The following is a 24669-nucleotide window of genomic DNA, read 5'->3' as shown; positions in this document are numbered from 1 at the left end:
GCTTTTTTATTATATTCTAAAGTATACCCCATGAAGTCCTTAAATTAACAGCAAAAAATTCTATAAAACAATTAGTATGTTCAGCATCCGAGGATTATCTATTTAATTTATACTGTATATAATTGATGGGATACTTGAGATCAATATTTGTAAAGTGTAGAATTGCTTATTATTTATTAGAAAATATCTATCACAAACATAGAATAAATTGGTGTAGTGGTATACAGCTATAATTCTAACAGAATAAAAGAGTGAGTACAGAGATCTATGTGTATGATCAGCCTGTGCTACATAGTAAGGTATGGCAAGTATATCAAAATTACAACAATAAACAAAGCAATAAAAAACCCTACAAGAACAAACTATAGCTCAGGAAAAGTGTGTATCATGATCATGCTCATTGTCTTAGATTTGATTTCCCATCACCATGAACATATCAGCAGTTAAATCATTCCATGTGGAATGACAATGTTCACAGTAAATATCTATGTTTAAAAAGCTAGAAGAGTGTAAAGAAAGTCAATACTAGTGGAAACATGAAAGCTTTAATGGCACTCCTAATCTATACTTTAAGCTGCTATTAGCATAATTCAAAATGAAGAAGAAACTTTAAAAGTAGTAACACAAGACAAAACTCACAACAGCCCATTTGAAATCTAGGCACAGAACAGCTTCAGTTTCCTTTTTTCCTAATTGTTGTGCAAAAGACACTGGTTTTTATCACTCTGCAGTTTACATTTTCTAAGTCTTCAAATGTAAATTTTGGACATTTATTTTGCAGGATCTAGCACAGTAAGTTGTTTCTTTCCTTTGGTCTCAGAGTCAGCCTTCATTAAAGAATTTCCTCTTTTCACTTTGGTCAATAGGAGGGGCAGAAAGTCATGAGGTTGAGTATCACTCAGAGGAAAGTTAGTTTTGCCTTTAATCTCGGAGCCTCTGGGGGATACAGATGAAGCAATTCCCTTTAACAGAATCAATTCAGTGTAGAGACAGAGGTAACAATGTCTGCTTTTATTGTTTTTCTATCAAATGATCAAATATTTAATTGAGAATTTCACATGACTTGACATGAAAGCGGGATTGATGGGGAAGCACTGTTGGTTGTGTTAGATCAGGTTAACTCTGGCTGCATGTGAAAACTCTTATTCTGCACTGGTAATTTTCTTTCACTGAATGCAGTGAATTTTGCTGTGTGCTAAGAAATTAAGGTAGAGGGATCTATGGAGGACTTTACTCTTTAAATGCATCAAATGTTCATATCTTATCCATCTGACAAATATCACAATAGGAACCAGGTAAGATAGATCAGTTTGTAAAGGTATTTGCTATATAACCCTGATCTAATACCTGTGTTTGATCCTTGGAGCTCACATGTAGGTGGCGTGAGAGAACTAACTTTGTAAAGTTGTCTTCTGCACAGATGACCTTGGCTCATTCAACTCCACAATAATAAAAAAACAATTTTGAATGAGAATTGTTTAATGAAATGATTATTTTTTGTCATAAATAAGGAATAAAGGTAAATAACCTGGGAAAACTTCACAAATTAAAAACAAGAGAAGAATATTGTATTATGTGCAGCATGTTGTCTTTATTATCTGCTGGGTCATAGCTCAGTTAATAATTTAAGGATAAGGTCAGTTACCAGTACTTACTATTTACATTACATTGATGTCTATTATCAGAGTGTATTATTCATGGGCATTATTTCATATATGCTACAACGTAACAAAATTTATCTACATATAACTTCCTGCAATATCATATCATGTATGAGTATATTATATGTGAGATGGGTGTGTACATGGAATGATTTGAGATTAAAATTTCATATTGCTTCCTCTTTGCCTCTATCTGTTGCTCCCACATTCTATTCAGTAATATCTCCTTTTTACTTTTCTTGTTGCTGCAGTTACTAAAGGTAACAGGATTTCTGAAGACTTTGAGCTAGGAGCCTCAGAGGAGACACAATAGTTTTGTCTTTCTGGGTCTGGATTATTATACTCAGTAGAAACCTTTCTGGTTGAATTGATTAACCAGGTTCAAGTATAGAGAACAATATGCAGATTGTGGCTACATGGAGAAATTGTACATCTCAGCTAATTGAGGCTTCAATCCAAGAGATATTTATATATCTTGTATTATGTGCAGTATTGCCTTTCAAATATTTCTTGAAGGTAGTGCCTGGGAAACTCTTAGATCCATGTATCAATAAAAATACATTTACTATTCATGTGTTTATAGAAACGTGTAAATAATTTTGAAGCAACATTTTTATTTAATCCTAATGATTTGACTCACGTCTATTTGGACACTTTGTTTAAAAAAAAATTAAGGATTTTCAGTGGTGAGGAGACTCAAAGGGCCTATTTTACCTAACATGTTTATATGCCGAATATTTAGAACCATTGCTGTGTCAATATTATAATGAGTTAGTAAATTTTTAATTCATTACATATTTCTTAACAAAATTGGCTGGAGCCACTAGAAATAAACAAATTTAACAGAAATCTGCAAAGGGTTCTCACCTGTAATGGAAATAAGGGTCATTCCATGTCAGGGTGTTTGGATCATTAAGTAAATCAATCAGACCCTACCCTTTATCAGCCCTCTGTATCATCAGATACAGATACCATCCTAAGATATGCATTTCAACATTATATCTAGAAATCATTGAAGGCCCAACTTTCACTGAAAACAAACTTCATGTACCATTTCCAAAATGAGTGAGCAGGAGGTCTCTTACTCAACTGTGAGATTTAAAAAGTCTTCAGGGCGGCAGAACCAAGTGAGGCCTGAAGAGACTCAAACGGCCAGAGAAGCTGGCCACACAGGTAAGAGTATTTAGTGTCTAAACTCAGTTGCTTTTTATGCATTTTAAACTTTCAACAGTTTAAAAATACCTTACTGGCTTCTATTGAAAACTATCATGTTCCATTTTATCTGGGGTTGGTTTTGCACAAGAAGGGAACTGGGAGTATTAGTTTGAGGGTAGTTAAGAACAAAATTGTTAAAAACAAAATTAAAAGAAAAGCAATCAAATTTTAAAATTAAAATGGAAGAATGAAAACTACTTTTACTCTTTAGCTCTTACTCACTTAATGAATAAATCAGATGAGGAGAGTAGAACAATGGGAAAATGTAGGGAAAAATTTTTGAGAATCAAGAAGTGAGAAGAAAGACTGAAATGTGCATGTTTCAGTTCTTCTTCGAAGGGCGAACAAATTACTCACAGGAGGAAATACACTGAAAAAGAGTGAAGCAGAGCCCAAAGGAAAGGACACTGAGAGATTGCCATACATGGGGAACCATCCTATATGCAACCACCAAACCCAGTCAATATTGCTGATGCCATGAAGTGCTTGTTGAGAGGAGACTAATATGGATGTTTCCTGAGAGGGCGTGCCAGAGCCTTAATGATACAGATGAGAATACTTGCAGCTAATCATCAAACTGAGCATGGGGACCCCAATGGAGGAGCTAGAGGAAGGACTGAAGGAGTTGAAGGGGTTTGTAACCACATAGGAAAAAAAAAACAATATCAACCACCTCAGATCTTCCAGGGAATAAAACACAAACCAAGAGTACACATGGAGGGACCTACGGCTTTAGCTGCATATGTAGCAGAGGATGGCATTTTCTGTCATCAATAGGAGGAGAAGTCCTTGGTACTGTGAGGCACATTTCCCTAGAGTAGTGCTGGGTGGGAGGAAAAGCATCCACATAGAAAGGAAGGGGGGATGAGAGAGAGGGAACCTGGAAAGAGGATAACATTTGAAATGAAAATACAAAACAAAACAGCCAATAAAAATTAAAATTAAAAAAGATGTGATAAACTGTAAGGAGATTTTCGGGTTTTATTTAGTCAGGTCAACAGAAATTGTGAAAACTTTAAAACTAACAAGCCAGAGTCTGATAAAAGACTGTTTTCTAGAGAAACAGAATCCTACACAAAAAACTCTCATGCATTATAAATAATATTTTCATTCTCAAGGAAAGTGTTTTAATTATTGTAATATCCCAATATCTAATGAAACAGGCAACAACAGTTGGCCATCAGAAGATGAAGTCTCTAAATGGAAATAATTTTGCAGATGAAGGAAGAGGGGATGAGAGGATTAGGGGATGTGGGAATAACTACACCCTATTATGAGTTCCTGAAAATGTCAAAGAATCATTTATTAATGAAAATGAAGAAGTATGGCATTTTCTTTTTTCTCTGTTTCTTTTTTAGTTGTTCTATACACACTGTCATGGCTCTGTTCCAAGCAGAGGTCAATTTCTTCTTTGATGTCATAGTAATGAGAAGCATAAGTTTCAGATTCCAAATACCTTAGATACAGAAAAAATTTAGTATTATATAAAGCAAAATCAAAATTACAGGGAAAAAGAAATAGTTTAACTATAGGCCCTTTCAAGGATGAGGATTTATACACATCAAGTCCAGACCTGCTGTGGTTCCCTACCAGTTCTCAGTAACATCCATCCATCTTTCATTCCTCTTTATCTTCAGTTATCTTTCTTGGTAACCCTATGCTCTAGTTTGTTATCTTGTACTTGCATTGTACCTATGCCACCAATGTCTTCTCTAGAATGCACTTTTGTTCCTATAGAACTGAGTGAGGACACATACCTGTCATACAATTAATAATAGTCTGAGATCAGACTATTCACATTACAAGGATAAAGCTGAAATAAGTTAAGAACTTTGGGAATCTTCACACATGTAGGATTTCTTCCATGGGTATATTTTAGGTAGAAATCTACAATTTTCAGGACACTGTTCAGGCTGTTTGTATCATCAACTTGTACATAATTTCCCCATGATTCTCTGCTATACAAAATTGTATTAATATTGAGATGTTCTCTTTTCATGGTGTTGATTTTCTTGCTTTGTGTTGATTTAAGAGAGGTCAGTCCCCTGGCAGCTCATTGTGGTAGCTCTTGTAATCCTCTGTTCCCTTCGGCTGGTAGCTGTTGGAATGATCCTGACAAACAGTGAGTAATTGAGAGACATCTTATTTGAAATTCTAACTAAAACATAGCTTTGGAAAGGGATGATGCAGTTATAAACTATGTCCATTTTGTAGCCTATAATCAGGAGATAAGTCAGAATCTAAGGACTTTAATAACATTTCCTTACACTCTGCCGTGTTCTGTCCTTATTCATACTAATCTGTTAGTTCTGGGGCTCTTAGGAGTTCCCCTGTTCTTTCTGACTCTTGGCCATGTTCCTTTTGAGGACTTGGTGGAAGTGTACATTCTGAGTTCAGGGGATTGTTAATGTTACATAAAAATATTGTAAGAAATAGCTGTGCCAAGAACTTATGGCATTCTCTTCCTTTTTCTAATGCATATTGAGGTCATGGTTAAGTAAAAAGACTTCATCTGTACAGAGACATTAAATTTAAAATTTATTGCATTCCTTCAGATTTACAGAAAATATAACTTACAGGCTGTGCTAAAACATGTTTGTATGTTGATATTTTGGATTCCATATGCTCTTATAACAGTTGTCCCATTTCTTAAAATTTTTTTTAGTTCAAATTTTCATCGTGGGTTAAGAATTATTAGAATATTTTACTTAGATATTTATTTGTGAATAATTTAGTTTTTCAGTATGCTCATGAAAAACATGGAGTGCATGAAATTCTAAGCCACAAGTATAACTACAGCACCATGCAAAATGACATCGATTTAAAAGAAGAAATGCTAAGGAATATTTCTAAAAATTGCAGTCGAGGCAATGATCTTCTGCAATCTCTAATCAGAGAACAGAAAAGATGGTACAGTGAAACTAAGACTGTTATACCTTCCTCTCAGCACACAGGTATGTAGCAGGGGAGGAACATGAATACAGAAGTCCATGATCATCTATTGTTTCTTTCATGGAAGCTTTGAATTCTAACCTTCAGCTTAAGATGCTAGTGATGCATTGGTTAATCAATTAAGGGTTCCTTATTTCATGTAGGGACTGGCAACTCAGAAATCCCTGTTTGAGTTAGCAGAATGTTATAGTTTCTAGAAGTCAGTGTATCTTTGACACTTCTACTGCCTGCTGTGCATGGAATTACCAATCATCAACATAATCAGGAGAACAGACTATCAACATCAAAACCTCCCTTGTATGTCTCTCATTTCTCTCAAGGTAAGAGAATTTAACAACAACATTGCACAATGCTAACTAAGTTCACAGTACTGTAAGGACCAGTGTGGACACAATGCAATACTGCAGATCTAGAATTCTGCCATCAGTTTAACTGCCTCTGAATAGCAAGTGTTCACTTGCTGCCCTCTGCCTCCTGGTATTCAGCCTCTGTTTCATAGAACTGGGCTGATTTAGAAACCTAATCTGATCAGAATCATAAAGTTTGGTCCTAGACCTAGTGTGTTTCTCTTTATTCACCATCTTCAACTTTGTCCATGTTTGTCACATAGGTCAGCATCTCTCTCTTGGGTTTCATGTGAGACATGATATCATTGTGTAGTCCAGGTTGACTTGGAACTCAAATCATATCCAAGGTTGGCCTGGAAGTCATTACTTAGTCTAGGATGACCCCAAACTGATAGTTATCTTTCTGCCTCTCTGTTCAGAGTACTCAGGTTACAGGCATAAATTATCATGCCCAGCCAATGCATTTTGCTTTAAAGGATTAATAGTATTCTTTTCTCTATTGATTCTACATGACTGACCCAGGAAATGTTTCTATATTTATAGTGTTATCAACAATGTTGCATAACTCATGGATGTGCCTGGGTATCTGGGCATTATAGAATCTTATTTTCTGAGACCTGGGGGATTTTACCCCACCTTCTCTTTCTTTCTCTTTCAACACAACCTCAATCAATATTGTGTTCTGATAACATAATACCAGAAAATAATAAATTTAACCACTTAACTTCACTTTCACAGGCAAAAATGTTGAAATACACTGGTTCTGCTATGGAATAAAATGTTATTATTTCATTCTGGACAAAAAAACCTGGATCGGATGTAAACAAGCATGCCAGAAATCCAGATTATCCCTTCTGAAGATAGATGAAGAGGAAGAACTGGTATTGTAGACACTTTCCCCTTTATTTTGTTTGATTTTGTCTCTTGCCCTGAATAATGAGACACTAAATACATATTTTTTTCATTTATATATGATTTTCTTGTAATATGAACAAAATTTTGGGACAAGGGTCTGTTAGAGGAGACTCATTATTACAGATACTCTTGTGTCTTTCAGTCTACTCCCTTTCTCACGAGACTATAAGAGAGTCTCTCAGAAAGCATGCCTTTTCCTGATTAAGTTTAAACCTTTGGTACAGCATATCCTCTAGCTGAGAGTTACTTATAAGCTCCCTCTGTCTAATGTTTGCTATTTGGAACTGGAAGTGATTCTTCCTGAGATGAGAAATCAGATGCCAAAAGGGAAAGTTACATATTTCTGTGCCTGTCTGTAATATGAGATGATATGAAAAATGTGCAATTCAGTGGCTGACCAGTTAGGCTCATGGTTATTTTCACTGAAACTGTCCCTACCACTACTGAACATGTTTTATAATACCCATAGATGACATTTTTTCTTTTGGTTATTAATAATGAAATCTCATTGAAACCTGTATTTTTCTAGAGAAATGATTCTAGGCTCACCTTGAAAACATTGTTATTTATAACAATGTATTTTATTTATATATCAATTTAATGCATATTCAAATAATAACATAAAAGTGTGTTTAAAATAATAAAGTAAGTTTCCATTTGATACACTTCACTGTAACCATTTTTTATAATTTTTATTATTTTTGGGTAGTAATAGCAGTAGTAGTAGCAGCAGCAGCAGCAGTAGCAGTAGTAGCAGCAGCAGCAGCAGTAGTAGTAATAGTAGTAGTAGTAGTAGTAGTAGTAGTAGTAGTAGTAGTAGTAGTGGTAGTAGTGTAGCAGCAGCAAGAGGAGCAGGAGCAGGAGCAGGAGGAAATCTATTTTGCTTCCTTCTTTTTTTCAAACCGTGGCACATCGAGACGGCAGGCTATGAAAGGTACACTGATTCCTGTTCAATAAAATCAAATGCCTGGAAAGACTAAATGAAGCATCAGGCAAATTACCAGTCTCCCAGATCAAGGCCTCACTAGCTGCAGCCCCCCAATGACCTCTATAGAGACATTTGAGACAGACTGCTCACATAGGGCAATGCTCCAAGCCCCTATTCCATAGGTAAGGTCATGACCACAGGTCATGTAGGTTCAAGACCAATCAGTCATAGAAATAGGACCATGTCTCTGAATACATAGACAAGGTCTTCCCAAACTCTCAGGAGAAACCAATAGGAAGTACATGCTGTCACACACTGACCCATCCAAAAACTGTATTTAAGAATCATGTTAGGTTTGGGGATTTAGCTCAGTGGTAGTGCACTTACCTAGCAAGCTCAAGGCCCTGGGTTTGGTTCTCAGCTCCAGAAATGAATAAATAAATAAATAAATAAATAAATAAATAAATAAATAAATAAATCATGTTAAGGATTAAAAGTGTGCAGGAATTATTCCGTTGTTTGTGAGCTTCTGTTATAAGAGCTGTAACAATGCCTCTTGCAGAAGAGATCTGTTCTCCAGAAATTGCCACCAGAAGCCCTCCTGCATCCTTTGCCAGCTAGTCAGTTTCCTGCTGGCTCAGCCTGACCTGAGCAACCAAAGTGGTAGCAGCAAAAAGGAGAAGGACTGGCAGAGGGGGTGGTGAAAGCTGTTCTCTCCCCTACATGAGTTCTCTCCATGCTTGGATCAAACCCATGAACATAGGCCAGTGGAGAGTCCATCGTGGGGAGCCCCAGGTGCCCAGAACCCCCTAACTCCATGAAACTAGGTGCATCCTCTTCCACTGAGATCAGACAAGGCAGCTCAATTAGAATATATCTCATATACAGGCAACAGCTTTTGTCTGCTGCAGTTGCTCAGATACCAAAAGAAAACAAATCTGCATATATTCTGGGAAGCCAAGGTCCAGCCCAACATATGTTCTTTGTTTAGTGGTCTGTCTCTGAGATCGCCAAGGTTCCAGGTTAGTTGTTGCTCTTGGTCTTCATTTGGAGTTCCTATCCCTTTAAGGGACAACAATCAATCCTCCTATTTTTCCATAAGGGTCCCTAAGCTCCATCCATGGTTTGGCTTTGGGTTCCTGTGCATGTATGACTAAGCTGCTTGGTAGAGGCTCACAGAGGTCAGGACGCTAGACTCCTGTGTGCAAGCATAACTGAATATCATAAATGGGGTCATGAATTAATGCTTTTTCACAGGATGGATCTCAATTTGAGCCAGTTATTTGTTTCCTGCTTCCCTCAGTCTTACTCCATTTCCAAATCTTGCATTTCTTATGGACAGGTTGAGTTTTTTTCAAAAGTTTTTTCAGTTTGTTGATGTTGGTATTGCACCCCAGGGATTCTTTCCTGGCCACAGGATGCTGTCTCACCAGTCTACATAAATTTCTCAGCTAAGGACACCCCTACTGATTATTGTGTGCCTCTCCTATCACTGATCACCATGTTCCAGAAAATGTTCCCTACCGACTTCCTCAGCAGTTGCAGAATTCCATTGATTCTCATGACCATCAGGCCATACTCCCATGCTTCCCCACACATGAAGCTGCAACTCGACTCCCCTCATAAACCCCTCTTCTGCTCAGTTCCCTGTCTCCATTTGCCTTCCATAACCATTCCAATCTCCCTTCCAAGTGAGACCCAAGAATTCTTGCTTGTGCCCCTCTTTCTGTCCAGACTACTTGGGTCTGTGGTATGTAGCACAAACATTTTCTTTTTTATGACTAATGTCCACTCATAAGTTGAAACATATCAAAAATGCCTTTGTGGGACTTTGCCACCTCAGGATGATATTCTAAAGTTCCATCCATTTGTCTGTAAAACTGGTGTCTTTGTATTTCATAGATGACTACTATTCCATTGTGCAGATGTTCCAAAAATTTTATTAATTCTTCAACTGAGGGACATCTAAGAAGTTTTCATTTTCTGGATATTATGAATAAAACTGCTATGAACGTAATTGAGCAAGTGTCTTTGTGGAATGATGGAGCACATTTTGGGTATATGCCTAGGAGTGGTATAGCTTGTTCTTTTTTTTTTTTTTTTGTTCTTTTTTTCGGAGCTGGGGACCGAACCCAGGGCCTTGCGCTTCCTAGGTAAGCGCTCTACCACTGAGCTAAATCCCCAGCCAGCTTGTTCTTGAATTAGAACTATTATCACTTTTCTGGTAAACCTCCAAATTATTTCTAAAGACATTGTTCAAGTTTCCACTCCCGCCAACACTGGAGGAGTGTTCTCCTTACTCAATAACCTTCTTAGCATGTGATATCACTTGGGATTTTAATATTAACCATGCATACTGGTGTAAAGTGAGGTCTCAGAGTTGTTCTGACTTGCATTTCTCTGGTTGCTGAAGACATTAAACATACATTTATGTGCTTCATGACGATTCAAGATTCCTACATTAAGAATTTTCTAGTTAGCTCAGGCATAGATAAAGCATTAGAAGAAATTGTTACATCAGTCAAAAAATGCTGAATCTAAAAATATTATCATTAAATCTGCGTTAAATAAGAAGATTGTGAATTCAAGTCCCGTCATGGTTACTTAGTGAGATGTGGTCTAAGAAACATACTCACACAGCATGTCATGATCTTAATATCTCAGGACACTTGAAGGTTTTATTTTAAATAACTTATAGAACTGACTTAGTTTTGATTTAAGTCCTTTCCAAAATGAACATGGTGGAATTGATGAATGAGAGAACAGGACAGCACAGAATGATACTGGAATGGTGGGAAATTTTCTTGCTTGTTCTTTCATCAAACCTACAGAAAATTCATCACAGTGTGCATTGTTTCTTTTCCAGAAGTTCCTTCGGCTCCAGGTTCTTTCAGACCAGTACTGGATTGGATTGTCATACAATAAAGCAAAACAGGAATGGTCATGGATTGATAATGGCCAATCTGAATTGTGAGTTTCTAAACTCTTAAGACTAACACTGGTGTGGGTACTGGGAGGTTTGTGTGCAAAGGCTTTTTTCTCATTTCACATGACTTTCCTCATTTTCTATGAGCTTCTAGTTAAGGACAAGTAACATAAGGTAGTCCCTGAGAAAGTGTTACACCGGCAAATTGTATGTTCATTGAACTGACCAAAAGTGGCTTAAAACTGCATACATCTCAGAATGGTTTCTTATAATATAAGAAAGGCTCTAGAAAGTCAATAACTTAAAGTAGTGCAGAGTGACCAAATGATCATGACAGATACATTGTGCCTGAGTCATTCAGACATTCATGTGACATTCTTTTTGTTTTCAGCTTCATATATATATATATGCCTGCCATTCACTTAAGGTGTTTTGAAAATCCTAAGTAGTTTGATTATTTATAATTTGCTAGAAAACTCTTCCATGATTATCTTTGTTAGTAATATGCATTTTTATTGAATATCATATTTATATCCAAAAATATATGAACATATCAAACCCTCCCCCCTCTAAAAGCTCAAACATGCATTATACTAACTTATGTCTTCATAACTGTCTATAAGTGCATAGTTGTATGCAATCCACTGGAACAATGAAACATACCGGTGGCCAACCACTCAATAAAGCATTATCTCTTTCTTTTCCTACAGCTGTCACCTAAGAATAGTGGATTCTTGAGAAGAAATAAATTTGCAGAAATTTCTTCTGCACAGAAGCTTGAATTTCACAGACATTTTCCCCTTGTCTTGCTCTTATATTTTTTCTATGTCCTCTTCTCTGCTCTCCTCTGAAATTTGCTGGTTGTGTGGAGGCAAAGAAGTTGACGCAGATGTCTCCTTTAGGGCTCAGCACATATACACATCTCTTATGCACTATGATAAATTCTTCCACTCTGCCTGGACTATAGCCCGCTGTGTAAAGAAGGTTCTCTGCCTTAGAGAAGCATTTCAGCTTTATGAGTTCCCATTTGTTGATTGTTCATCATATAGCATGAGTCATTGGTGTCCTTTTCAGGAAAATTTTCACTCTTCCCATGTGTTTCAGGCTCTTGTCTACTTTCTCTTCTACTAGATTTAGCATATCTCTTTTTACGTAGAAGACCTTGATCAACGTGGACTTGATCTTTGGAAAAGGAAAATAGAATGAATCAATTTGAATTCTTCTACATGGTGACCCTCCAGTTAACCCAGCACCATTTGTTGAAAATGCTACCTTTTTCCACAGAATGGTTTTAACTTCTTTGTGAACATTGAAGTGACCATACGCTGTGGTTTATTTCTGGTTCTTTAATTCTATTCCATTGATCTATGTGCATTTCTCTGCACAAATACTATGCCATTTAGCTTTTTTTATCACTATTGTTCTGTAGAACAGCTTGAGGTCTGAAATGGTGATCACCCCAGGACTTCTTTGATTATTGGGAATAATTTTTGCTACCTTTTTTTTAATTCCAAATGAATTTGTGAATTTCTCATTATACCTCTGTGAAGAATTGTATTGGAATTTTGATGAGGATTTCACTGAATATTTTGGTTTTAGACTTCTTTGGTAAGGTGGCTATTTTTATTATGTCAAACCTGCTGATGCATCAGCATGGGAGACTGTTCTATCTTCTGAGGAATTCTTCAATTCCTTTCTTCAGAGAATTGAAGTACTTGTCATACAAATCTTTCGCTTACCTGGTTAGATTCATACCAAAGTTTTTTCATAATATCTGAAACTATTGTGTAGGGTCTTGTTTTCATATTTTTCACAGTCTATATATTCTTTCAGTTTAGGAAACCTATTAATTTGATAGAATTTATTTTATATAATTAGTGACTATTGTGAAAGATGTTGCTTCCATAATTTCATTGTCTGCCCATTTATTCTTTCAGTAGGGGAAGGCTCATTTGTTAGAGTCAATTTATATCCAGGCACTTTGCAGAAGTTCTTCAACAATTGTAGGAGTTCTTTGGTAGCATTTTTGTGGTCTCTTATGTAAACTATCATAATATCTGCAAAGAGTGATATTTTGACTTCCTCCTTTTCAATTTTTATTTCCTTGATTTACTTTGTGGTCTAATTGCTCTGGCTAGAAGTTGGAATACTATAATTTTGACAAAATCACAACTTATAGATTGTAAAATATCTTTACCAAGCCTAGAATAGATAGAGGGCTAATATCTAAAATTTACAGAAACCTCAAAAGTTAGACAGCAGAGAGCCTAATAACCATATGGAAATGGGACTCAGAGCTAAACAAAGAATTCTCATGTAAGGAATCTTGCATAATCAGGAAGAACCTAAAAATGTTCAACATCCTTAGTCACTGGGGACAGCAAATCAAATTATCCTGAGTTTCCACCTCATACCAATTACAATGGCTAAGATCAAAAACAAATTTGACAGCAGATGCTGATGAGGATGTGCAGAAAGTGGAACAGTCCTCCATTTCTAGTAGGACTGCAGGCTGGTAAAACCCCTTGGCAAATCAAGGTTGCAGTTCCTCAGAAAACTGGAAAAAGTTCTAACTGAAGACCCAGCTATAGCACTCCTGGACATACACCCAAAAGTTGTTCCAAAATATAAGTTGCTCCACCATGTTTTTAGCAGGCTTATTTATAATCACCAGAAGCTCAAAATAATCCAGTTGTCCCTTAAAAGAAATATGGATACTGAAAATATGGTTCATTTATATAATTGAGTACTACTCCACTACCAAAAACAATGACTTCATAAAATTCATAGGTAAATGGATGGAACTAGAAAATATCATCGCGAGTGCGGTGACCCAATCACAAAAAAAAAAAAAAAAATGAAAAAAGAAAAAAAAATACACATGGTTTCCAAATAAGATAAGTAGGTACTAGCTAAAAGCTCAAATTATCCAAGATACAATCCATAGTCCACATGAAGCACAAGAAAAAAGATGACCAAATTGTGGATGCTTCACTCCTTCAAAAAAGGGAGGACAAAAATATACATAGGACTATACATAGAGACAAACGTTGGAGCAAAGTCTCAAGAAATGGCTATTTGGCTATATTTGGCTATTCCCGAGACAGCCTCACTGGGGAATTCAGCATGTATACATATATATATATATATATATATATATATATATATATATATATATATATATATATATATTTATATATGTATATATATATGTGTGTGTATATATGTATATATATATACATATACATATAACCACTAAAACTAGACAATATTGATGAAGCCTATAAGTGCATGCTGAAAGGAGACTGATATAGCTGTCTAATGAGTGACTCATCCAGAGCATGACAAATACAGAGGAAAATGCTACCAGAAAACTACTAAAGTGACAATGAGGTCCCTGTTGGAGGAATTAGAGAATAGAGTAGAGGAACTGAAGAAGCTTGCAACCCCATAAGAACAACAATTCTAACCAACCAGAATTTCTAAGGATTAAACCACTACCCAAAGACTACACGTGGACAGAGCCATGGCTCCACCTGCATATGTAGCAGAGGATGGCCTTGTTGGGCACCAAGGGGAGGAGAAGCCCTTGGTTTTGCCAGGCTGGACTCCCCAGTGTAGGGGAATGTCAGGAAGAGGAGTAGGAATGGTGTTGGTTTTGGAGGGTGAACACCCTTAAAGAATAAGTGGAGGGAAATAGGATAGGGGGTTTATTGATGGGAAACTAGGAAGGGAAATGAAATTTGAAATTTAAAGAAAAGGTAGCCAATAATAACAAAAAAAGAGATAAGACCAAGGTGTGGATGCTTCAATCCTACATAGAATAGGCACAAAATAATCATAGGAAGTAGAGTGAAGGAGGGACCTGGGAGGAAGAGAGAAAGGGGACATCAAATGGAGGTAGGATCAAGTACTGTTAGAAACAAGAGAGATGTGAAGAATGTCAGGAAATTGAATATAAATATGTAGCAGTGAGGGATGGGAAGTACAGGTAATGACTAGAAAGTCTCAGATGCCAGGAATGCAAGAGGTACCCAGGACCCAATGGGGATGACTATAGATGAAATATGTAGCAAAGTGGACATAGAACTTGTAACAACCACATCCAATAGATAGGCATGGCCCTTAGTTGAGGTATGGGGCCACCAACTGGTCTCAAAGTTTTTTTTTTTAACCCAGAATGTTCCTTTACAAAGGAAAGACAGGTTCAAAAGTTGGAAGGAGACTAAATGAAAGGCCATCCAGAGACTATCCCACCTAAGGATCCATCCCCATTTGTAGACACCAAAACTTGATACTATTGCTGATGTCAAGAAGTGCTTGCTAAGTGGAACCGGGTATGACTATTCCCTGAGAGGTTCTACTATCACATGACCAACACAGATACAGTTATTCATAGCCAACCATTGTACTGAGCCCATGGACTTCAATGGAAGAGCTAGGGGAAGACTGTAGGAACTGAAGGTGATTATAACTCCATAAAAAGATCAATATCAACTACATGGAGCATCTAGAACTCCCAGAGACTAACCACCCACCAGAGAGTATACATGGAAGGATCCATTATTCCAGATACATAGGCATCAGAGGATGATCTTATGTGATATCAGAGGGAGGGGAGGTCTTTGGTCCTGTGGAGGCTTGATGCCCCAGCATAGGGAGATGCTAGAGAGGTGAGACTGGGATTGGTAAGTGGGTGGAGGAGCACCCTCCTGTAGGTGAAAGTAAGGATGTTATAGCAGATGGGATGTGGGATTGTGGTGCGGTAACAATGACACAGGATATCATTTGAAATGTAAATGCATAACATCACAAAAAAAGAGAGAAAAAGATTCATCTTTGATGGAGTTGAGAGCAGCACAGGTCTAGGCCGTAGCTATAAATACTAGGAACACATTTTACCCACTGACTACATAGCAGGACAATTGGCCCAAGTGGCCTCTGACCACCTTCAATCTCAGGCTTTGGAGTTGGATTACACCATCCGACATGGTTCCCTCTTATCGTAAAGGACCTAGTTCCAATAAGAAAGCATCAATTTAACCTACAATATATCTTGCTTAACAGGTCAGCATTGTAGCATGCAGGTTCCAGTGCTGAATTGGTCTACTCATATCTTTTCTCCTCTGCAACCAGCAAAAACTGTTTCTAGCCCTTTGAAAGCCAGACCAGGGGAAGATATTTCCATATTGATTGGGATTGACTTCTCTATGTGTTGGTGTCAAAGTGGGAAGTATCTTCAGCAATAGGGCTTTCCATGTGTTTATGATGGATACCCAAGGGGAGGAGCAGCAACCTGTGCTGTGTAGGAGACACTTGTCATGTCCCAGACCAGTAAGTAATTCCTCTTGAAGAGTCCTTTGCCTTGCACTTGGGTTCCTTTTAAAAACTCATATCTTATTTTGAATGGGTTCTCTCCTCACTGAGTGCTCCCTGTTCCTCCCCACCTTCCTACTCACCCAAGGTCCTACTATTTCTTTCTCCTCCAAACAACAAAAAAGTGGAAATAAAATCAATCAGGTGATCAAAATACACAAAAATCACAAAAAAAATGTTTCCCCTCCCCAAAACCAAAACAACTACACAAACAACACACACACACACACACACACACACACACACACACACACACACACACACACACACACACACACCACTCCAAACCACGAAGGAATCAAGGAATAATGGAGTTTGTTTTGTGTTGATCATCTATGAACTTACTATCTTGTATTTATAGGGACCTTTACATATCCTTAGTTTTGGTTAATCTATCCTTTATTCTCTCATGCCCCTTATCTTTCAATCCTCATTCAACTTTGTACTTGAATCCTCTACCTTCTGCCTTCAAATTATATATTTATCATTTTTTCTGGTTGCTGATTTTTTTTAGAAATACAAATTTTCAGAAATCACCTCATTATTATTTATTCTTTAATAAGTTTTTTATGTAGATATATGTTAAATAGCTTTCTATATAATATAAAATAAATGGAATTTTTGTTATTTTGTTCATATTATTTAGATAAGGAATCATCTCAAGATTCAGGCATTCCTTTAACTCGTGATCCTCTTAGCTCTGTCAGGTATTGGGAATAAAGGCAGGCATGCCTAGCCTATCTTCAATCTCTTGAAAGATGTCAGTTATACTTATTTTACACGTGCTAATGATAATTCTACTGCCTCTACTCTTGTGGATTTAATGTTCTATTTCTGTTGTCTTCTGTTCATGATGTCATTTTCTTTAGGACATTTTTCTGGATTTCTTTGCAAATAGCTCTAGAAACAGTCTGAGGCATGGCATCTAGACTGATTGTTTTCTTAGGAAACTATTGTTCAGTGCCTGGGCACGTGGCACGTCTTTCTCACTTTTGATCAGCCTCTGCTGATCCTCTGAAGTGACAGCTCTGCTGAAGCCTAAGCCTGTTGTGTTGATGCTCCTGACTGTGCATCAAGTGTGGTTTTAATTATTAGTTAATATTTGATTAGGACCTTTTTCTATAGCCATGTGTAACTTGGGTTTAAATCCTCCTAATTTAGCCACCCAAATGATAAAGTGAGTGGCCTGCCTCACTTTTCATAGCGTCATAACAAGGTTATATATTTTAGTCTACATTTGAAAGTATGTTATCCTAAGAATGTAGTTGTGCCACCTAATACACCGTTTAAGTTATTTTTCTCCTACTTTGTGGGGTGTGAAGTATGAACTCAGGCTGTTGGTTTGTGTGGGCAATGTTACTGGCCCAAGAATTTTTTTATGAGTTCAGTGAAAATTAACAGTTTTATTGATGAACTTTTTATTAAGTCTGTATTGTGTACACTTTGGATAATAAACCTTGTTTTCAAAAACCTTGGCTTAAATCAATATGCTTTAAACTTAAATAACTGCCCATTTCACTTTTTGTCTACTATTGATTTATCTGTAATGGAATTATTATCTAAGAGGCTGTGTATTTTCAGTGTCACAAATATAGATAATGATGACTGTGGTAAAACCACTCCATATCTGTGCAAAGAGAGTATTGCTTTTCTCAGAATTTCTAAGAGAAGGGAAGGAAAGATAACAGTGGAATATTTTGTTATACTTGTTAATTTCCTGTAATGATTTGGGACTATATAGGGACCAAATGTTTTAACCACAGGTCTTTTTATTTTTTTCCCTCCACTTTTATTAAATTGGATATATCCAACATACCCCTAACTCCTACTCCTCCCCTTGTTTGTGGCTGTTCCCCTACCCATCCTCCCCCCATTCCCACTCTCCCCCCAACAATCACATACACTGAGGGTTCAGTCTTGGCAGGACCAAGGGCTTCCCCTTCAACTGGTGCTCTTACTAGGCTATTCATTGCTACCTGTGCAGTAGGAGCCCAGGGTCAGTCCATGTATAGTCTTTGGGTAGTGGCTTAATCCCTAGAAGCTCTGGTTGGTTGGCATTGTTGTTCATATGGGGTCTCGAGCCCCTTCAAGCTCTTTCAGTCCTTTCTCTGATTCCTTCAACCAGGGTCCCATTCTCAGTTCAGAGGTTTGCTGCTGGTATTCGCCTATGAATTTGCTGTATTCTGGCTGTGTCTCTCAGGAGAGATCTAGATCCAATTCCTGACAGCCTGCAATTCTTTGCTTCATCCATCTTATCTAGTTTGGTGGTTTTATATCTATGGGCCACATGTGTGGCAGGCTTTGAATGTGTGTTCCTTTTGCCTCTGTTCTACTCTTTGCCTCCCTATTCCCTCCCATGGTTATAATTGTTCCCCTTTTAAAGAAGGAGTGAAACATTCTCATTTTAGTCATCCTTCTCGAGTTTCATGTGTTCTTTGCATCAAGGGTAATTTGAGCATTTGGGATAATATCCACTTATCAATGAGTGCATACCATGTGTGTCTGTCTGTGATGGGGTTATCTCACTCAGGATGACATTCTCCAGTTCCTTTCATTTGTCTATGAATTTCGTAAAGTCGTTGTTTTTGATAGCTGAGTAATATTCCATTCTGTAGATGTACCACATTTTCTGTATCCATTCCTCTGTTGAGTTCTTTCCATCTTACGGCTATTATAAATAAGGCTGCTTTGAACATAGTGGAGCACGTGTCTTTGTTATATGTTGGGGCACCTTGGGGTATATGCCCAAGAGAGGTATAGCTGGGTCCTCAGGTAGTTCAATGTCAAATTTTCTGAGGAAGCTCCAGACTGATTTCCAGAATGGCTATACCAGTCTGCAATCCAACCAACAATGGAGGAATGTTCCTCTTTCACCACATCCTTGCCAGCATTTGCTGTCACCTGAGTTTTTGATCTTAGCTATTCTCACAGGTGTGATGTTCAATCTCAGGGTTGTTTAGATTTGCATTTTCCTTATTACTAAAATGTTGAACATTTCTTTAGGTGTTTCTCAGCCATTCAGCATTCGTCAGCTGTGAATTCTTTGTTTAGCTCTGAATCACATTTTTTGATAGGGTTATTTGTCCCCTGCAGTCTAACTTCTTGAATTCATTGTATATTTTGGATATAATTCCTCTATCAGTTGTAGGATTGGTAAAGATCTTTTCCCAATTTATTGGTTGACATTTTGTCTAAAAACAGTGTCCTTTGCCTTAAAGAAACTTTGCAGTTTTATGAAATCCCATTTGTCGATTCTTGAACTTAGAGCATAAGCAATGGGTGTTCATTCAAGAAATTTTCTCCAGTCCTCATGTGTTTGAGATTCTTCCACACTTTTCTTCTATTAGTTTGAGTGTATCTGGTTTGATGTGGAGATCCTTGATCCACTTAGACTTAATCTTTGTACAGGGTGATAAGAATTGATCGATCTGCTTTCTTCTACATGCTGACTTCCAGTAGAACCAGCACCATTTGTTGAAAATGTTACCTTTTTTCCATTGGATGATTGTGGCTCCTTTGACAAAAATCAAGTGACCATAGGTGTGTGGGTTCATTTCTGGGTCTTCACTTCTACTCTACTTGTCTATCTGTCTGTCTCTGCACAAATACCATGCAGTTTTTATCACTATTGCTTTGTACTATTGTTTGAGTTCAGAGATAGTGATTCCCCCTAAAGGCCTTTTATTGTTGAGGATAGTTTTAGGTATCATGGGTTTTTTGTTATTCCAGATGAATTTGCATATTGTTCTGTCTAACTCTATGAAGATTTCAGTTGGAATTTTGATGGTGATTGCACTGAATCTATAGATTGCTTTTGGTAAAATGGCCATTGGTACTGTATTTGTCCTGCCAATCCATGAGAATGGGATATCTTTCCATTTTCAGAGATCTTCTTCAATTTCTTTCCTCAGAGACTTGACGTTCTTATCATACAGATCTTTCACTTGATTGGTTAAAGTCACACCAAATTATTTCATATCATTTGGGACTATTTTGACGGGTGTCGTTTCCTTAATTTCTTTTTCGGCTTGTTTCTCTTTTGTGTAGAGGAAGGCTACTGATTTATTTGAGTTAAATTTATACCCAGCCACTTTGCTGAAGGTGTTTATCAGGTTTAGTAGTTCTCTGGAGGAACTTTTGGGATCACTTAAGAATACAATCATATCATCTGCAAATACTGATATTTTGACTTCTTCTTTTCCAATGTGTATCCCTTTTATCTCCTTTAGTTGTCTGATTGCTCTGGCTAGGACTTGGATATCTATATTGAATAAGTAGGGAAAGAGTGCGCAGCCTTGTCTAGTCCCTGATTTTAGTGGGTTTGCTTAAAGTTTCTCTCCATTTAGTTTAATATTAGCTACTGGTTTGTGTATATGGCTTTTACTGTGTTCAGGTATGGGCCTTGAATCCCTGTTCCAGGACTTTTATCATGAAGGGTTGTTGAATTTTTTCAAATGCTTTCTCAGCATCTAATAAAATGAGCATGTGTTTTTTTACCTTTCAGTTTGGTTATATAGTGGATTACGTTGATGCTTTTCCGTATATTAAACCATCCCTCCATCCCTGGAATGAAGCCTACTTAATCATGTTGGATGATTGTTTTGATGTGCTCTTGGATTCGGTTTGCAAGAATTTTATTGAGTATCTTTGCATCTATATTCATAAGAGAAATTATTCTGAAGTTCTCTTTCTTTGTTGGGTCTTTGTGTGGTTTAGGTATAAGAGTAATAGTGGCTTCATAGAAGGAATTCGGTAGCACTCGATCTGTTTCAATTTCATGGAATAGTTAGGATAGTATTGGTAGGAGTTCTTCTATGAAGGTCTGATAGAATTCTGCACTGAACCCATCTAGAACTGGGCTCTTTTTTATTAGGAAACTTTTAATGGGTGCTTCTATTTTTTTAGGAGTTATGGGGTTGTTTAACTGGTTTACTTGTTCCTGATTTAACTTGGGTACCTGGTATCTGTCTAGGAAATTGTCCATTTCCTGAAGATTTTCAAGTTTTGTTGAATATAGGTTTTTATAGTAAGATCTGATGATTTTTTGAATTTCCTCTGGCTCTGTTGTTATTTCTCCCTTTTCATTTCTGATTTGGTTAATTTGGACCTTCATTTCCTCAAGCTCTGCTCCATTTCCATGCCTGAATTTCTTACAGACAGGGTCAGAGCTTTGATTCTGGGCTGGCAACCCTATGTCTCACTTGATACTTTGTCTCTCTGTTGCAGGTTAGTGCTGTAAGCCCCCTTCCACACTGTGGAGCCTTTTATCAATGGTAACCCTTGAGTCCTGATAGTCTCTCACTTTCCAGCTCTCTGGAATATTCTACAAGTTTCTCCCAACCTCCCTCCACCTGAGTTTTCCAGTTATCATTCGTTCTGCTGGCCCTCAGGGCTTCAGTCCTTTTCTCCCACGCAATACCACATCATGTTCTTCTTTCCCCCAACCCCATGTCCTTATACATCCCCTGTCCCTCCCTCTCTTCTCCTCTTGTAGTCCTCTCTGAAGTGTGACTGAGTTTTCCTCACTTGGGCCCTTCATTTTGTTAACATTTTTGAGTTTTATTAACTGTGTTTGTGTATTTTTGGCTAATATACTGTTATCAGTGAGAACATACCATGCATGTTCTTTGGGTCTGAGTTACTTCACTCAGGATGATATTTTCTAGTTCCATTTGCCTACAGTTCTCAGGATGTCCTTATTCTAAATATCTCAGTAGTATTCCATTGTGTAAATGTAGCATATTTTCTGTATCCATTCTTCTGCCCTGGGACATCTGGGTTGTTTCCAGATTCTTGCTAATACAAATAGGGCTGCTATGAACATAGTGGAACGTGTGCCATGTGGCATAGTGGGAAATCTTTTGGGTAGATCCCCAAGAGTGTTATTTCTTGCTCTTTCTGTAGGTCTATTTCTAGTTTTCTGAGGAATCTCTAAATTGACTTCCAGAGTCGGTGTACCAGTTTGTAATCCTACTAGGAATGGAGGAGAGTTTCTATTTCTCGACATCCTAGCCAACATGTATTGTCCCCTGATGTTTTGATCTTATCCATTCTGACTACTATAAGATGGAACGTCACGGTCATGTTGATTTGCATTTCAGTGATAACTAAGGAATTTGAGCATTTCTTTAGGTCCTTTCAGCAATTTAAGATTTCTGTGCTATGAATTATCAGTTTAGTTCTAGATCCCGTTTTTTGATTGATTTTCTTTTGGTGGTTCCTCAGGATTTTTTTGATTCACATTTCCCTGATGACAGTCACCAAAACCAGTCACTATTGGGGATGCCAAGTGGTGGATGCTAATAAGAGTCTGATATAGTTTTCTCTTGAGAGACTCTGCCAGAGCTGGATATATACAGAGGCAGATGCTCACAGCCAACTATTGGACTGAGAACAGCTTTCCCAATGGAGGAGTTAAAGAAAAGAATGAGGAAGACAAAGCAGGTTGCAACCAAATAGGAAGAACAACAATATCATGTAGCATAACATTCCAGAGCTCCCAGGCACATACTACCAACCAAAGGGTACACATGGAGCAACCTATATCTCCAGCTGCATATTTTGAGCACCAATGGGAGGAGACGCCCTTGATCCTATGAACTCTTGATGCTCCAGTACAAGTGAATATCAGTGCTGGTCTGCAGGAGAGAGTGGTTGTGTGGGTGAAGAGGCACCCTTATGGAGGGAGGGTTTGGAAGGACTGGATAGGGAGTTTCCAGAGGGGAAACCAGAAAGGGGGATTAGTATTTGTAATGTAAATATAGAAAATATCCAATAAAAGAAAGAATAAAAGGAAAAAATTAAAAAGGAAATAAAAATGAAATCTCAGCCCATGTAGTTTCAGTGGGTTTCATGTTCTGTCTCCCCTTCTATGACCAAGACACTATAACCCTTACTAAGCTCAACTCCCTATGTATGAAAGGCTTTCTTTGAATCTTAAATCCTCCACTTTCATCTTCCAAATACTGAAACTACAATTGTTTCTTAGTAGACCTGGCTGGACTTAAGTGTTATGAATCTCAGTTTTGAGTGCATTCTTTACTTAGTAACTTGTAGGTTTCTTAGGAGAAACACTGGCTTCAGTGCTGCCCTGACCATCTAAGTTGTCCTGCTAACAACTCAGGTGGGTTAAATCTGATTTCCATTAGTTTATAATAGAGAATACGAATAATTAATTATTAAGTAATTCTTGTTTTCTCACATAGCCCAAGCTGTTCCAGAACTCATAGTCCTTCTGTTTTAGGGGTAGTTATCTCTGTTTTCTAAAATATTATTTTATGTACCTGCATTTTTTAAAAAGAAGGGTAGTTGTGGTCTCTGATATACCATCCTGCAGAAATCAGAGTTGTGTTGCATACAGGCAGTTCATTAGATTACCATGTTTCCATGAAGTCTCAGCTTCATTAATTATGAGGTCAGCAGGAAGAAAGGGAAACAATTTCACACAAAACATACAAGTCATCATATGTGATGGTATGTCAAATCTCCCCTTTCACTTTTAAACATAAATATATAAGTTCTTATTCTACGTGACAACCACATCTGTTTTACTATTATTCTAGAATTTTTATTGATTAAAATATTAATGTGAATGAAAGTTTAGCATAAAATAATTCTTTGGTAATAAATAAATTTTACCTGCTTACCAAAAAATTGGGAGTCTGAAATTAGATGGAAACATTTTGCGTGATTAGGAGACCATTTCCTTTTATGAGCTTAGAGAAAAGACATTTATGTGGTGAACTTATGATTAGTAGTTCTATATTCCATATACTTTTGCAAATAGAATTTTAAAAAACATGACTTATTTCAGGGAATTTTCAAAATTAAACAGTTGCCAATTGATTTTGTTCTTTAGATCCTTGAACCTAAAGAAATACAATGTAAAGGATGGAGACTGTATGTTCTTATCTAAAACAAGACTAGAAAATGCTATGTGCTCCAACCCCTACCCATGTATTTGTCAGAAGAGACTGGATAAGTTCCCTCATTGACTCTCCAACAAGAGTTAAAGGTAAAAATGGAATGTGCTGATCCTTTTGTTTCCTCTAATAATGTGTGACTGCTTTCAAACAGGTGTTTTGTTCACAGGATTTAGTCTGCTGTGCAAACAGCGAGATGAGCTGGAAGAGTGTGGGAATGTTCTCTGGAATCTGATGTGGCAGAGCAGAGGCTTCTTCCATCCTGGTGAAGACAGGACACATTTTCTCTGGTTCATGGACATGGTTTGCTTCAAAGTCTCCAGGACTCTGCTCTTTCTGATTTCTTAAACTCTTATACAATTAAATCAAATCCCAATAACCAACCTGTATATTTCATTATGATTAGAATAAATCCTGTTACTTGAAA

The 24669-nt window shown here is 37.3% G+C and overlaps 1 protein-coding gene across 5 annotated transcripts; it reads left to right on the top strand.

Moving 5' to 3' along the window:
• Nucleotides 1-872: 872 nt before the first annotated feature.
• Nucleotides 873-24669, top strand: Ly49si3l1 (immunoreceptor Ly49si3 like 1). 5 transcript variants are annotated; one of them, XM_039108860.2, is made up of 8 exons: nucleotides 873-995; nucleotides 2668-2834; nucleotides 4909-4998; nucleotides 5612-5830; nucleotides 6914-7056; nucleotides 10885-10988; nucleotides 24179-24334; nucleotides 24412-24669. In XM_039108860.2, exons 2-7 carry the CDS (start codon nucleotides 2723-2725, stop codon nucleotides 24312-24314), a joined length of 804 nt encoding a protein of 267 aa, XP_038964788.1. In that variant the 5' UTR covers nucleotides 873-995; nucleotides 2668-2722; the 3' UTR covers nucleotides 24315-24334; nucleotides 24412-24669. The 5 variants fall into 5 exon arrangements, 4 of the variants coding, with proteins under 4 accessions (XP_038964788.1, XP_063143057.1, XP_063143058.1 ...); XM_063286987.1 differs by lacking the exons at nucleotides 24179-24334; nucleotides 24412-24669 and adding an exon at nucleotides 16081-17790; XM_063286988.1 differs by lacking the exons at nucleotides 24179-24334; nucleotides 24412-24669 and adding an exon at nucleotides 16012-17790.

The sequence above is a fragment of the Rattus norvegicus genome, chromosome 4 (assembly GCF_036323735.1).
Source record: "Rattus norvegicus strain BN/NHsdMcwi chromosome 4, GRCr8, whole genome shotgun sequence".
Lineage (NCBI taxonomy): Eukaryota > Metazoa > Chordata > Mammalia > Rodentia > Muridae > Rattus > Rattus norvegicus.
Note: the sequence above shows the minus strand (reverse complement) of the source record. Positions and strands in the feature narration are given on the sequence as shown.

Excerpts from the sequence above, each read along its gene's own strand:
- Ly49si3l1 (XM_039108860.2), top strand. The coding sequence starts at position 2,723 with ATGAGTGAGCAGGAGGTCTCTTACTCAACTGTGAGATTTAAAAAGTCT. Across the intron at positions 4,999-5,611 it reads TGGAATGATCCTGACAAACA|TTTTTCAGTATGCTCATGAA; the intron begins GTGAGTAATTGA and ends TGAATAATTTAG. Across the intron at positions 7,057-10,884 it reads TAGATGAAGAGGAAGAACTG|AAGTTCCTTCGGCTCCAGGT; the intron begins GTATTGTAGACA and ends TTTCTTTTCCAG.